At 47.5% G+C, this 13,451-nt stretch overlaps 1 protein-coding gene across 1 annotated transcript in view; it reads right to left on the bottom strand.

The window, feature by feature from the left end:
- LOC140384457 (F-actin-monooxygenase mical2-like) overlaps positions 1 to 13,451 on the bottom strand; it is a 371,552-nt gene that overhangs the window by 271,716 nt on the left and 86,385 nt on the right. Inside the window, exons 6-8 of the mRNA XM_072466174.1 lie at positions 13,254 to 13,409; positions 10,699 to 10,799; positions 5,086 to 5,343 (exon numbers count right to left, since the gene is read on the bottom strand). Of these exons, the coding sequence (XP_072322275.1) occupies positions 5,086 to 5,343; positions 10,699 to 10,799; positions 13,254 to 13,409 (515 nt within the window). The remainder of the gene's footprint in view (positions 1 to 5,085; positions 5,344 to 10,698; positions 10,800 to 13,253; positions 13,410 to 13,451) is intronic.

Genomic DNA, 13,451 nt, shown 5'->3' with positions numbered 1-13,451 from the left:
TGTGAATGTTGGTATAAGGCTTTTCTGCCATTTCCTTCCCGGTGATCTGATGCTCTTTGGGAATTCTGGGTAAATACCACTGACTCATGCTGCTTTGTTTGACTTAGCGGTCGTCAGGGCGTTGTCCACTTCCTCTTGTGTGCAAAGGCTTGACAAGTCTGTCTGCTCTGCAACAATCTAGGAAGACTGCATCAAGACTGTTTTTACCCGTCTGCTTATCTTTCCTGCTGGTCGGTATCCTTACGTTTATTAGGAGCTGTGAAGCAACGGCACCACCATGGATTCTGGGCCGCTGGTCTGGCTGTTGCTCAGCTACTCCCAGACTGTGTAGCAGTTTCCACATCTTTCAACTTGAGTGCATGAAATTAATCCTCTCCGCTGTATCCCGCCATCTTATGAGGTGTCCTTCATGAAGGGGCTCCGCCACAGCGGAGTCTTTATTTTGTTGGTGTTCTTCCAGAGATGCCACTTGGCGACACGCACAGCTACCGCCCCACTGCAATGCTCTCAGCAACAGAAAAGATCCTGGAACCACCGTTCCTCCATTGTCACTGGGTCAAAATCCTGGAACGTTCTCCCTAACTTCACTGTGGGTGTACTTGCACCACACGGTCTGCAGCGGTTCAAGAAGGCAGCTCACCACCACCTTCTCATGGCAATTAGGAATGGGCAATAAATGTTGACCTAGCCGGTGAGGCTCACATCCCGTAAATGATTTTCTTTTTCAATGCCTCCTGTAAAAGAGTCCTACCCTGGAAACACTGATACCCCTCCCATAACAAGCAGGTTTTTGCACAGGGAACTGCTCTGAGTAGGTCCTGACACTGACCTCATATACTGAGACTGGTTTTCAGAAAGGTCTGAAGATATGAAACGTCTTAGTTGACTTATGATGCAGTGCCTATGACACAGTGTGATGCACAGGATTTTTTTAGCGACAAACTGGGCTAGGGCACATTTAATTCCACTTGATCCGGAGTCGCACACAAGTGAAATGAGATTATATTTAAAATACCCAATGTCCTTGGTTGATCCCAATAAACTGCAGTCACCAGGTTTGTAACTTTAACACAAGTTTATTGTGTACGGTATTATAATTAAACAGACAGAAAATGTAACGGACTATTTACTACTCATTTTCCAACCCCACCCCACCCTTCCTAACTATTCCCACTCTTTACATACACACAGACAAATAAAGAGGGGAAAGAGTGGTGGAAAGAAAATATTAATAAAATAAAAGGCTAAGGATCTTTGATGCACTGGAATGACATCTAGTTAGTATCTTTCTGGAATTCAGCTTTTGTTTTGATACTTCTTCCTTCTAGGTTGGAGATAGTTTTCTCTGGCAAGGTTGTCTACCTTCTCTGCAGACTCAGCATCTTTCCAATTTCACAGAAAAGGATGTGCTTGGCACTCACTGCTTTCAGAACAAGAGAATAGTTCTTTCACTCCAGCAAGCAGGAGAGAGAGAGAGAGATCTTTCCTTTCACTACTAAGGTCTAAATGCTTCTGCCCAGTTCTCTCAGAAAGCAACACGCAGGAACCATTCACTGACCGTTGTCAGGCAGAACACTGTCCCTGGCCAATCCACTGGTTGGCAGCCAACCAAGCGATTGGACTCTCTCTAAACCTGGTTCCTGAAACCCACTTGGTGGCGGAGTCTGGCTAAAAACAAAACCTGGGAACACAGTGTCCTGGACAAGCAGACTGCTTCAACCTTGAGTCTTCTGCTTAAAGGAACATTCTGATTATGGGTCCACGACCAAAATAATAAAATAACATAAAAGAAATTAGAACAATGGAAATAAACAGGAAGGGCTCTTATACCTTAATCACAATCTCAAAAATCATTTGCTGTGTGAAAACACTACAACGCATCAACTTTATATTCAGCAACAGACATCTCCGTCTGCACCTTCGAGATCAAATCAACTGCCCACAGATAACGAATAATGGTCTCCCACAGGGATCAGTCCTCACACCAGCTTTCTTCAATATATATATATACACCAGTGACTTCTTACTCAAAAAGTTATGGCATTTCCCATCTGCTGATGACTTGGCCCTGACTTTTCAGGCAGAAGATCTACAGAACATTGAGAAAACATTCATCAAAGATCTATGTTCTCTGCAACCCGACTTCAGAAAATGGAGACTTTGACCAAACACTGCCAGGATTGTTGTTTCAGCCTTCCACCCGAGCCAGGGAAGAACTTAATGTCTAGTTGTGTAGTCAACAACTCCCCCATGCCAAAATATTTTGGCATGACCTTTGACTATACATTGACATCCTGGCACCAACTCCAGAACACCGCAGCCAAGGTCAAGACGACAGTGAACCTCATGTGGAAACTGGCGGGTGCCACCTTTGGCAACAAAGCCAACACACTGCTTCACTCACCCTAGTCTACCCAACAGCAGAATACTGCTGCTCAACATTGTTCAGGAGGAGAGCAGCACGGTGGCACAGTGGTAGCACTGCAGTCTCACGGCGCCGAGGTCCCAGGTTCAATCCTGGCTCTGGGTCACTGTCAGTGTGGAGTTTGCACATTCTCCCCGTGTTTGCGTGGGTTTCGCCCCCACAACCCAAAGATGTGCAAGGGAGGTGGATTGAACATGCTAAAATTGCCCTTTAATTGGAAAAAATGAATTGGGTACTCTAAATTTATTTTAAAAAAACATTGTTCAGGAGCCACTACACCAACGTAGTGTGGTATCCATCTCTGGGAGGTCATGATGATTATTTCCGGGATATTGAGGTCAACACAGCTTGAGTGCCGTGTCTGTATGGGTCTCACCCCCACAACCCAAAAGATGTGCAGGTGGATTGGCCACGCTAAATTGCCCCTTAATTGGGAAAATTAAAAAAACACAGCTTGAGTGGCTGCCTGAGCTAGCAACACATTGAACCTTCTGATGTCCACTGGGAAAATATCCTTTCCAAAGAACACCATTGGCTGACAGCTAATGAAATGTTCCCATTGGAATAGCATCTCAAAATAAACCCATCCATTTGTCTGAAATTCTATAGTCACAACTGGAACACGTTCCACACCTGACAAACTGACAACAGAGGTGTACCAACTCTCGATGGTACACCTCTTAACTGACTGCAAACGTCATCAACCGCAACCTGGTAAGTGGCCCAAGTGAAGGCTCAGGTTTCATTTTCTCACAGAAAATCTGGACAACCCTCAGCCGCTCGAGGACAGTCTTGGGAAGATGTGGCCATTTGAGGAACAGATCAAATTGTGACGTTGGCCATACAACTCAGACCATTGGCCATATATTGAACTTCTGCCCTGAGAGATCCATGAATGGGCTGTTAACATAGAAACATAGAAAATAGAAGCAGGAGGAGGCCATTCGGCCCTTAGAGCCTCCAACTCAATAGCCTAATCCCGCTTTCCCCTCATATCCTTTGATCCCCTTCGCCCCAAGTGCTACATCTAACTGCTTCTTGAAAACATCTGATTTTTTGGCCTCAACTACTTCTTATGGTAATGAATTCCACAGGCTCACCACTCTCTGGGTGAAGAAATTTCTCCTCATCTATGTACTAAGTGGTCTACCCCATATCCTCAGACTGTGACCCCTGGTTCTTGAACATCCACCATCAGGAACATCCCTCCTGCATCTACCCTGTCCTGTTAGAAGTTTATAGATTTCAATGAGATCCCCCCTCATTCTCCTTAACTCCACCAAATATATTGAACTATAACTACTTCCCCGGCCATAAAAAAAAGTGAACTAAGATCTACATAGTAATTTAGTAACAGTGCTAAGAACAGTTCTTCTTAAACCACAGCTACAAGAAATGCAAACAATGAGATTGAATGACCTGGTCTTCAAAGACTAGATTGTGGGAAGACCCACGTGGCCTGTGGTTGGGAGATCTCACAGAACAAAAACCTAATACAAAGTGGATTCCATTGAAGGTACCGAGGGTGTGCCCCAACTCCAGAAACCCGAGCATGAAAACCAGCCTCACACTCGCCTAGGCAACATTTAAAAAAACCACTCCTTTAGCTGTAAAGGACTATGGGACACATTTTGGTAAAACAAGCATCCTTGCCTTCTATATGTCCAAGAAACTTAAAGAGTAAAGCTCTGCATTTCGGTCTTCTGTATAAAAGGACAGGGAGCCCGATCTGTGGGAGACTGATATTTGCTTTTTCTGTGAAATCATAGCAGGTGGGAAAGTGGACTTGAGGGAGAAGATCAGTCATAGAATCCCTACAGTGTACAAGGAGGCCATTCGGCCCATCAACTCTGCGCTGACCCCCCCAGTCACAAATGACAGAATGGCAGAGCAGGCTCGAGGGGCAGGATGGTCTACCTCTGCTCCTATTTCTTATGGTCTTAATTCAGTTGACTATTGAGATTGGCACCAATGCATAACAGGTCAAATTCTCAATGGGGTGATCTAATTAAGGGGTTTAAGGATCTTAAAGGGGTAGCTGCAGAGAGAAATTATTTCAGGATTCCCCAACCCGGAGGAAATAAATGTCCATAGGTGATGGGCTAGAACGATACCACGAACAAGGGACTTCAGTTATGCGGAGAAACTGGAGAAGCTTAGATGTTTCTCCTCAGAGCAGGGTAGGTGAAGGGAGATTATTTAAATGTTTCTGTCTTTAAACAAAAAGTCACAATCGTAAAATAAAAGCCAGACCATTTAGGAGTTGAAATCAAGAAGCATTTTTAAACACAAAAGGGAATGGAGCTATCGAGAACTCTCTCCATCAAAGGCTTTAGATGTTGAGAGGTTATTGGGAGCTTTCAAATGGAGATTAATAGATATTTTTTGTGTAAGGGGCAACAAGAGAAATGGATTTGAGCTACACATCAGCCATTACGACTTGAATTGGGAACAGGTTCAGGTAGCTGAATGACCTCCTCCTGTTGCTATGCTCCATTCATTTTAATACTGCTTTGAAATTACTGAAGTGCACTCTCAGGGCACTGACCTCTGCAAACGAATTTCCAGCACATGTGTGCCTGATGTTGAAAACCCGGATGAGTCCATCAAATAAACTACCCTACCAAAAAAGGGAAAAACAGAGTTTGAAATGTACTTGCCTCTAGCAGACTGTCTCCGACCAGAGCTACCAGCAGCCGATGGCCACACCTCTCTCGGATTAATGCAGCATTCTCAGAAGCGTACATGCAGGTGAAGTCAAACATGGCCACATCAGGTTGGTTATTGTGGTTCATTGCAAAGTCCAGGGCAGGCAGCTGGTAATTGGTGGCAAAGTCAGCTGCCTCTCTCGCGTAGGACAGGAGGGCTTCCTGGTTCACGTTCTCCCCACATAGAAGCATTTCTGTATCCACATAATCCTGCAGGAAAACGCAAGACTCAGTGACATTGGAAAAGCCTCTCCTCTCTTTAAAATTAGGGAGGATTTTAGGAAGCACTCCTTCACTCGAGGGGCAGTGGAAACATGGAACTCTCTCCCTCAAAATGCCTCGGAGGCTGGCACTCAAATCAAAACTTCAAAACGGAGATTGATAGATTTTTGTTGGGGAAAGGGATTAAGGGTCACACAACCAGGGTGGGTAGATGGAGCGAAGATATGGATCAGTCACCATCTAATTGAATGGTGGAATAGGTCTGAGGGGCTCCCACAAACTGCAATGTGGCAATGAGAAGATAATTGGATTCAGTGAAATCAGTTGTGGGAAGAGTGTAAGGTTTGTGAGTTGAAATGTTGGCGATTGAGGAGAGCACAGGAGAACTTTCTTCACACAGAGAATCATGGTGATGTGGAATTCAGGCCCATTATAATCACTGAGGCAGAAATGAGGCCAATATTCAAGTTTAGATTGGACAAGTGGATGAAGGAAATGGGGTTGGGAACAGGGTGGGTAAAGTTGGTTAGAACTATCTGTGCATGTTGAGGGTAAAGGCCAACATGAGTTCCCTGTTGTAACATTTAAGTGGGGGGGGGGGGAGATTTTGGATATGAAGGGAATTAAAGGACATGGGAATAATGTGGGAAGGTGGATCATCCATGATCGCCTTGAATGACAGAATAGGCTCAAAGGGCTGAATGGCCTATTTCTCTTATGTTCGTACATTCTCTGGTCGACTCCATACTGGAGGTAGACCGTAAATACTCCGAGGCCCCGACTGTAGAGCTTCTGGCGGAGAGGAAAGAGCTACAAAGGAACTTTGACCTCCTCTCCACCAGGAAAGCAGTGCACCAACTCGACCAGGCACGTGGGACCCTATACGAACACGGAGACAAAACCAGCCGCCTGTTGGCACACCAGCTGAGAAAGCAGGCAGCCACCAGAGAAATTGCACAAATCAGGGATACCAGACGCACGCTAGAAACAGAACCAGAAAAGATCAACAAAACCTTCAAGGCCTTCTACCAAGGGCTGTACACCTCAGAGCCCCCAATGGGGGAGTCTGGGATGAAACGGTTCCTTGATGGACTGGACATTACAGTCGTGGGGGAGGGCAAAAAACGGGGCTTGGAAGCACCACCAGCACTGGGAGAATTCATGGACAGCGTACCTCCATGCAGGCAGGGAAGGCGCCGGACCCGATGGGTTCCCGGCGGACTTCTACAAAAGATTTGCGACAGCACTGGCCCCGCACCTGCAGGAGATGTTCACAGACTCGCGAGCGAGGGGCACACTGCCGCCCACGCTAGCACAGGCCTCAATCTCGCTGATACCTAAGAAAGACAAAGACCCAACGGAATGTGGGTCATACAGACCCATCTCACTGCTGAATGCAGATGCCATAATCCTGGCCAAAAGTTTAGAAGACTGTGTACCTGAGGTGGTCGCAGAGGACCAGACGGGCTTTGTCAAAGGTAGACGGCTTACCTCGAACATCAGGCGCCTGCTGAACGTGATAATGACCCCCTCCGGGGAGAGAACACCAGAGGTGATCGTCTCCCTAGATGTAGAAAAAGCCTTCGACAGAGTCGAATGGAAATACCTCATAGAGGTACTGGAGCGGTTCGGGCTTGGAACATGGTTCACCTCCTGGGTAAAGCTCCTAGACAACGCTCCCATGGCGAGCGTACAGACCAACAATACCAACCCCCGATACTTCCAGCTGCACAGGGGCACCGGACAAGGATGCCCACTGTCCCCGCTGCTGTTCGCTCCAGCGATCGAACCACTAGCAATCGTGCTCATAGCAGCAAAAAGCTGGAGGGGGATCCGAAGGGGAGGCAGAGAGCACAAAGTCTCACTCTATGCAGATGACCTGCTCCTCTACATTTCGGATCCACATGCACGGAATCATCGCGCTCCTGAAAGAGTTTGGTGCCTTCTCGGGCTACAAACTCAACATGAGCAAAAGCGAGATCTTCCCGGTACACCCACAAGTAGGTGGGGCAGCCCTAACGGGACTGCCGCTTAAACAAGCCCGACACAAATTCCGCTACCTGGGGATCCAAATAGCCCATGACTGGAAAGGGATCCAAAAATGGAACCTCACCAGTCTGACAGAGGAAGTAAAAAAGGACCTGTAAAGATGGAACACACTCCCACTCTCCCTCGCGGGGAGAGTCCAGACGATCAAAATGAACGTGCTGCCCAGGTACCTCTTCCTATTCAGATCCATCCCGATCTACATCCCCAAGGCCTTTTTCAAAGCACTAGACAAACTAATGGTGGCATTCGTATGGGGGGGGGGGGGGGAAATGTTAGGATCCCAAAGAAGGTCTTACAAAAAACAAAATCCAGGGTGGGGCTTGCCCTCCCAAACCTACAACTTTACCACTGGGTGGCGACGGCCGAGCGAATAAGGGGATGGATCAAGGAGCCAGAAGCCGAGTGGGTGCGCGCGGAAGAGGCCTCCTGCATGGGGACATCCCTCCGGGCCCTCGCCACGGTGGCGCTCCCATCCCCACCCCCACCCAAAAAACACTCCCGCAGCCCAGTGGTAATAGCCACCCTCCAGTCCTGGAACCAACTACGGCAACAATTTGGCCTGACCAGAATGTCGGGTAAAGCTCCCATCTGCAACAACCATAGGTTCACGCCAGCGCTGACTGACGCCACCTTCAAAAGGTGGGGACAGGACAGAAGGACATTGACAGTCAGGGACCTATACACGGACGGCAGGATCGCAACACTGGGCGAACTGACAGAGAAATTCCAGCTAGCCTGGGGGACCGAGCTAAGGTACCTGCAACTAAAAAACTTCCTACGAATGGAGACAGGGATATACCCACAACCACCACGACAGACACTACTGGAAGAGTTACTGGACGCAAGCATCCTAGATAAAGGAAACTGTAGTGACATGTATGACCGACTGGTAGAAGGGGCCGACACCGTATTGGACGCAACAAGAATGAAGTGGGAGGAGGACCTGGGGATCGAAATAGGGTGGGGACTCTGGAGCGAAGCACTGCATAGGGTCAACTCCACCTCCACGTGCGCAAGGCTCAGCCTGACGCAACTAAAAGTGGTACATAGAGCCCACTTAACAAGAACCCGTACGAGTAGGTTCTTCCTGGAGGTGGAGGACAGATGCGAGCGGTGCCAAGGAGGCCCAGCCAACCACGCCCACATGTTCTGGTCCTGCCCCAGACTTGTGGAGTACTGGACAGCCTTCTTCGAGGCAATGTCCAAAGTGGTGGGGGTGAGGGTGGAGCCATGCCCGAAAGTTGCGGTCTTCGGGGTTTCAGACCAGCCAGATCTATTCCTGGGGAGGAGGGCGGACGCCCTTACCTTTGCCTCCCTGATCGCCCGCCGTAGAATCCTGTTCGGCTGGCGATCAGCAGCACCACCCAAAGCTGCAGACTGGCTGTCCGACCTCTCGGAATCTCTCCAAATGGAGAAAATCAAACTCGCCATCCGAGGGTCAGACGACGGCTTCCACAGAACGTGGGAGCCACTCACCCAATTGTTCCGAGACCTGTTTGTGGCCAACAAACAAGCAAAAGAATAGCCAGGTAGCCAAGAAACAGGGGAGAGTAGCCAAAGCATGAGAGGGAGAGATAGACCGGGAGAGGGGGGGGGGGGGCAGCTAAATCTAAGAGGAAGGAAAGGCGAGCCACAGGGGAAGGAGTGGGGGGGGGCAGGAGCGGGGAGTGGGGTGGTAGAGGGAAGAGACGGAACAATAGAGGAGAACCAGGGAGGGGGAGGGGGGAGGCAGGGAAACGTTAACAAACTTAACGTCCACAGGAACAGAGAAAACGGGGAAGACGGGAGGGCCGCAGAAGCGGAAGTGCGCAGAAGCGGAACGAGACGACAACGGCAGCGAACTCCGTCTGGGAGAAGCAAGGGACGACAACGCCACGAACAGATGCCTACTTATGTGTGTAAATAATTTTGCCAAGTGTACAGAGCTGCTGCTGTTGAGCGGAGGAATAATACCGTCCGATGGGTTCTCAGGGAAAATTAAAACATCAGCAGCAGCAGCGACCCGTAGGGGAGTGGGGGTGAGTGCTCCATTGGGAGGGTGTGGGAAGACTGAGGCGCGTGGGGTCACGTCTAGTCAATTGCTATTGTATATTCTCTTTTTGCACTATGTTAATGTTCACTCTATTTTGCTGTGTTAGGATTATTACTATTTATTATGAAAAACTTTGCAAAACTTTAATTAAAAAAATATTTATAAAAAAAAATGTTTGTACATTCTAATTGTCTCACTGTAAATCATTTTTGGGATGCCCGAGGACTGGATGGGCACTATATAAATGCAAGGAAAGATGCTGAACATAAATTACTGAACAATGCATAATGACATAGCCGACACATGATTTTTAAAATTGGTAACAGGACCATGACGGAGTTGAGAAAAAGATTATGTTACGAGATGATTTGTTCTGTTTTTTTAAAATTCATTTAGGGGATGTGGGCATTTCTGGCTGGGCCAACATTTATTATCCATCCCTAATTGCACTTGAACCGAGTGGCTAGGCCATTTAAGAGACAACCATGGGATCTGGAGTCCCATATAGGCCAGACCACGTAGGGAAGGAATGGTCTGGATTGTGCTGCCTGTAAGGGCAGTGTAAGTAGTTTCAATAATAACCTTCAAAAAGGAATTGGATAAATACTCGTAAAATAAACATTTCCAGGGCTATGGGGCAAACAAGGGAAATGGGGAGCGGGAAGAGGAGGAAAAGGGGAAGAGTGCCGGGGATGGGGGTGGGGGGGGAGGCGGAAAGAGGAAGAGAGTGGGCAATGAGGGGGAGGAGGAGAGTGAGTGGGCAGGGGAGAGAGAAGGAGGGAGAGCAAGGGGAGGAGGGCACACACATGGGAAGGGGAGAGAGGGAAAATTAAAAGAATGAGAAAGGAAAGCAAGAAAAAGAGCAAGAGAGAAAACATGTGCAACAAGGGAAAACAGCAATGGCAATATTTTGTGAAGCAAGGGCAATACATTGGTAATGATGTGCGAGAGTGACAAAATTAGCTTGCAAGCCAGTGGGAATATGAAGGAGCATTCACTATCAGTGTGTGAACATTTGCAGGCAGTAGTTTTACTCAGGGTGTGAGGTAGGGGTTTTGAATGTAGCTGATTTATTTGTGTACTGCACTCAATGAAGCTTTGCATGGGGCTGTGTTTCAGCTGTTGTTGGGATTGGATGTTGTTGTGAGATCAGTCAGGAGGATAAGGAAATCATTGACAATTTTGGACTGTGATCCCCAGTTACTGTCAGGAAGTACGGTCACTCTCGCTTTCTTCTTGCATAATGGAAGAGTTATACCTACGTTGACAATCACTCCTTTGTCCAGCAAGCTCTGCTTCTTTGCTGTCATTACAAAGTAATGTGTGTTATCCTTATAGTAAACAATATTCTCCAGATCAATTCCTGAATAAAAAAGCACAGAATTCATTATTAGAACTTTCATCAATCAAATCACTCTCAAGATCCACTTCACCACTGAAATTATTCCCACAGGAGCAAGAGGAGACCATTCAGCTTCTCAAGCCTGTCCGCCATTCAGTTAGATCCTGACTGACTTGTAGCTCCACTCCATTTACTTACCGTCTTTGTTCTGTAACCCTCAATGCCATTTATACCCTCCACCCTGTTCTGCTACATAATGAGATCATGGTTGATCTGTGAACTCACTCCATCTACCCACGTTTGCTCCAAATTATTTTAAGAGCTTTGGTTAACAAAAATGTCTCAATCTCAGGTTTAGTATTTACAATTGATCTGGCAGCAATTGCTTGTTCCGAGATTCCCACCTGATTCAAAGAGACCACTATCATAGCGGTGCCAAAGAAGGATCAGGCAACGTGCCTCAACGGCTACCGTCCAGTGGCCCTGACATCTATCATTATGAAGTGCTTCGAGAGGTGAGCCATGAGACACATCGGGCTGGACTCCCCGTTGCGCCGGCGTTCCGGTGGTTTCCCGACAGCGTGGGTCTGCCCCATTGGCCAGCTGGCGAGATGGAGAATCCCGGGGATGGGAAATCTGGTGCGGTGGGACAAAGAATCCCACCCATCAACTCCGTACTTCCAGACTGCCTTGATCCACTGCAACTGGCATACCGCCACAACCAGTCCACAGCAGACGCCATCCCCCTGGCCCTCCACTCATCCCTGGTGCATCCCGACAACAAGGACTCTTACGGCAGACTCCTATTCATTGACTACAGCTCTGCCTTCAACACCATAATCCCAGCCAAGCTCATATCAAAACTCCAAAACCTAGGACTTGGCTCCTCCCTCTGTAGCTAGATCCTCGGCTTTCTGACCCTAGACCATAATCAGTAAGGATAAACAACAACATCTTCTCCACGATAGTTCCCAATATCGTGGCCCGCAAGACTGCATACTTAGCCCCCTACTATATTCCTTAAACACACACGACCTGTGTGCCAAAATTCAGCTCCAACTCCACCTACAAGTTTCTGATGGCATGACTATAGTGGATCGGATCTCAAACAATAATGAGTCAGAATATAGCGGGGAGATAGGGAACCAAGTGGTATGGTGCAAGGACAACAATCTCTCCCTGAACGTCAGCAAAACTAAGGAGCTGGTTCATCGCCTTCAGGAAACAAAGTATCGTACACACCCCTGTCTGCATCAATGGTGCCAAGGTGGAGATGGTCGCCAGCTTCAAATTCCGAGGTGTGCACATTATCAACAATCTGTCCTGGTCCAGCCACGACAACAACCAAGAAAGCACAACAGCGCCTTTACTTCCTCAGGAAACTAAGGAAATTTGGCATGTCCACATTGACTCTTACTAATTTTTACAGATGCACCACAGAAAGCATCCTATCTGGCTGCATCACAGCCTGGTATGGCAACTGCTCGGCCCAAGGCCGCAAGAAGTTACAGAGTCGTGAACACAGCCCAGTCCACCACGTGAACCTGCCTCCCATCCAGTGACTCTGTTTACACCTCCCGCTGCCTTGGGAAAGTGGGCAGCATAATCAAAGACCCCTCCCACCCAGGTTATTCACTCTTCCAACTTCTTCATTCGGGCAGGAGATACAAAAGTCTGAGAACGCGCACGAACAGATTCAAAAACAGCTTCTACCCTGCTGTTACCAGACTCCTGAATGACCCTCTTGTGTACTGAACTGATCTCTCTACGCATCGTCTCTACTGTTGTAGCACTATATTCCTTATGCTTCACCCAATGTTTATGTATTTACATTGTGTATTTATTCAATATCCTATGTTTTTTCATGTATGGAATGATCTGCCTGGACTGTACGCAGAACAATACTTTTCACTGTATCTCGGTACACGTGACAATAAATCTAAATCTATTTGCAGGAGAATTTCAACACTCATCCGCTCTTAGTTTGTCAAAATGTTTTCTACTTTTCTACTGGAAGGTCAGGCTCTAATCTTTAGACAATAGCCCCTTATCCTGGACTTCCCAACCAATGGGAAGAGATGATATGAGCGGAAGAGGGTTTGTGTGGTGTATAAACACTTAACATGAACCAGTTGGGCCAAATGGTCTGTCTCGCTGCTGTAGGTTCTGTGCCATTTTAGCTCATTACTTCCCGAGTCCAACTCCTTTCTCCTGGGCGAAAAACCCATGGATTCAGCCTTCCACAGATCCTAGCGACTCTGCTACAGGGGTGAAAGGTGGATTTTGCAGTATCGAGGGAGCTTGGATTTGGAAGTGATTGAGAAATGTCGGAAGCAACCCTAACTGCTGCGGTTATCAGGAAAATGTACAGCCAGAGAAGTGACACTTTCACCTTCACTCCACCCAAAGTATAGTCTCATGTTTTCGTCGCAAAGCTGTTTAGTTTGGAGAGCCGAGTGGTAGGTCAACACCCACCTGTTTCCTCCTTCAAATCCTGGAAGAATTTCTGATTGAAGATGAAAGCGACGCCACTAATTTCCTCAACTTTGGCCTCGGCAGTTGTGTTTCGGTTGATGAAGTTGGCAGTAATGGCAATGGCCAATTTCCCACGGAACTCTTTCCTTCTAAATCCTGAAATACAGATGTATTATCACAGCTGTTTCAACAGTGTTC

Source organism: Scyliorhinus torazame, chromosome 10, assembly GCF_047496885.1.
Source record: "Scyliorhinus torazame isolate Kashiwa2021f chromosome 10, sScyTor2.1, whole genome shotgun sequence".
NCBI lineage: Eukaryota > Metazoa > Chordata > Chondrichthyes > Carcharhiniformes > Scyliorhinidae > Scyliorhinus > Scyliorhinus torazame.
This window is presented reverse-complemented; position numbering and strand designations above follow the sequence as displayed.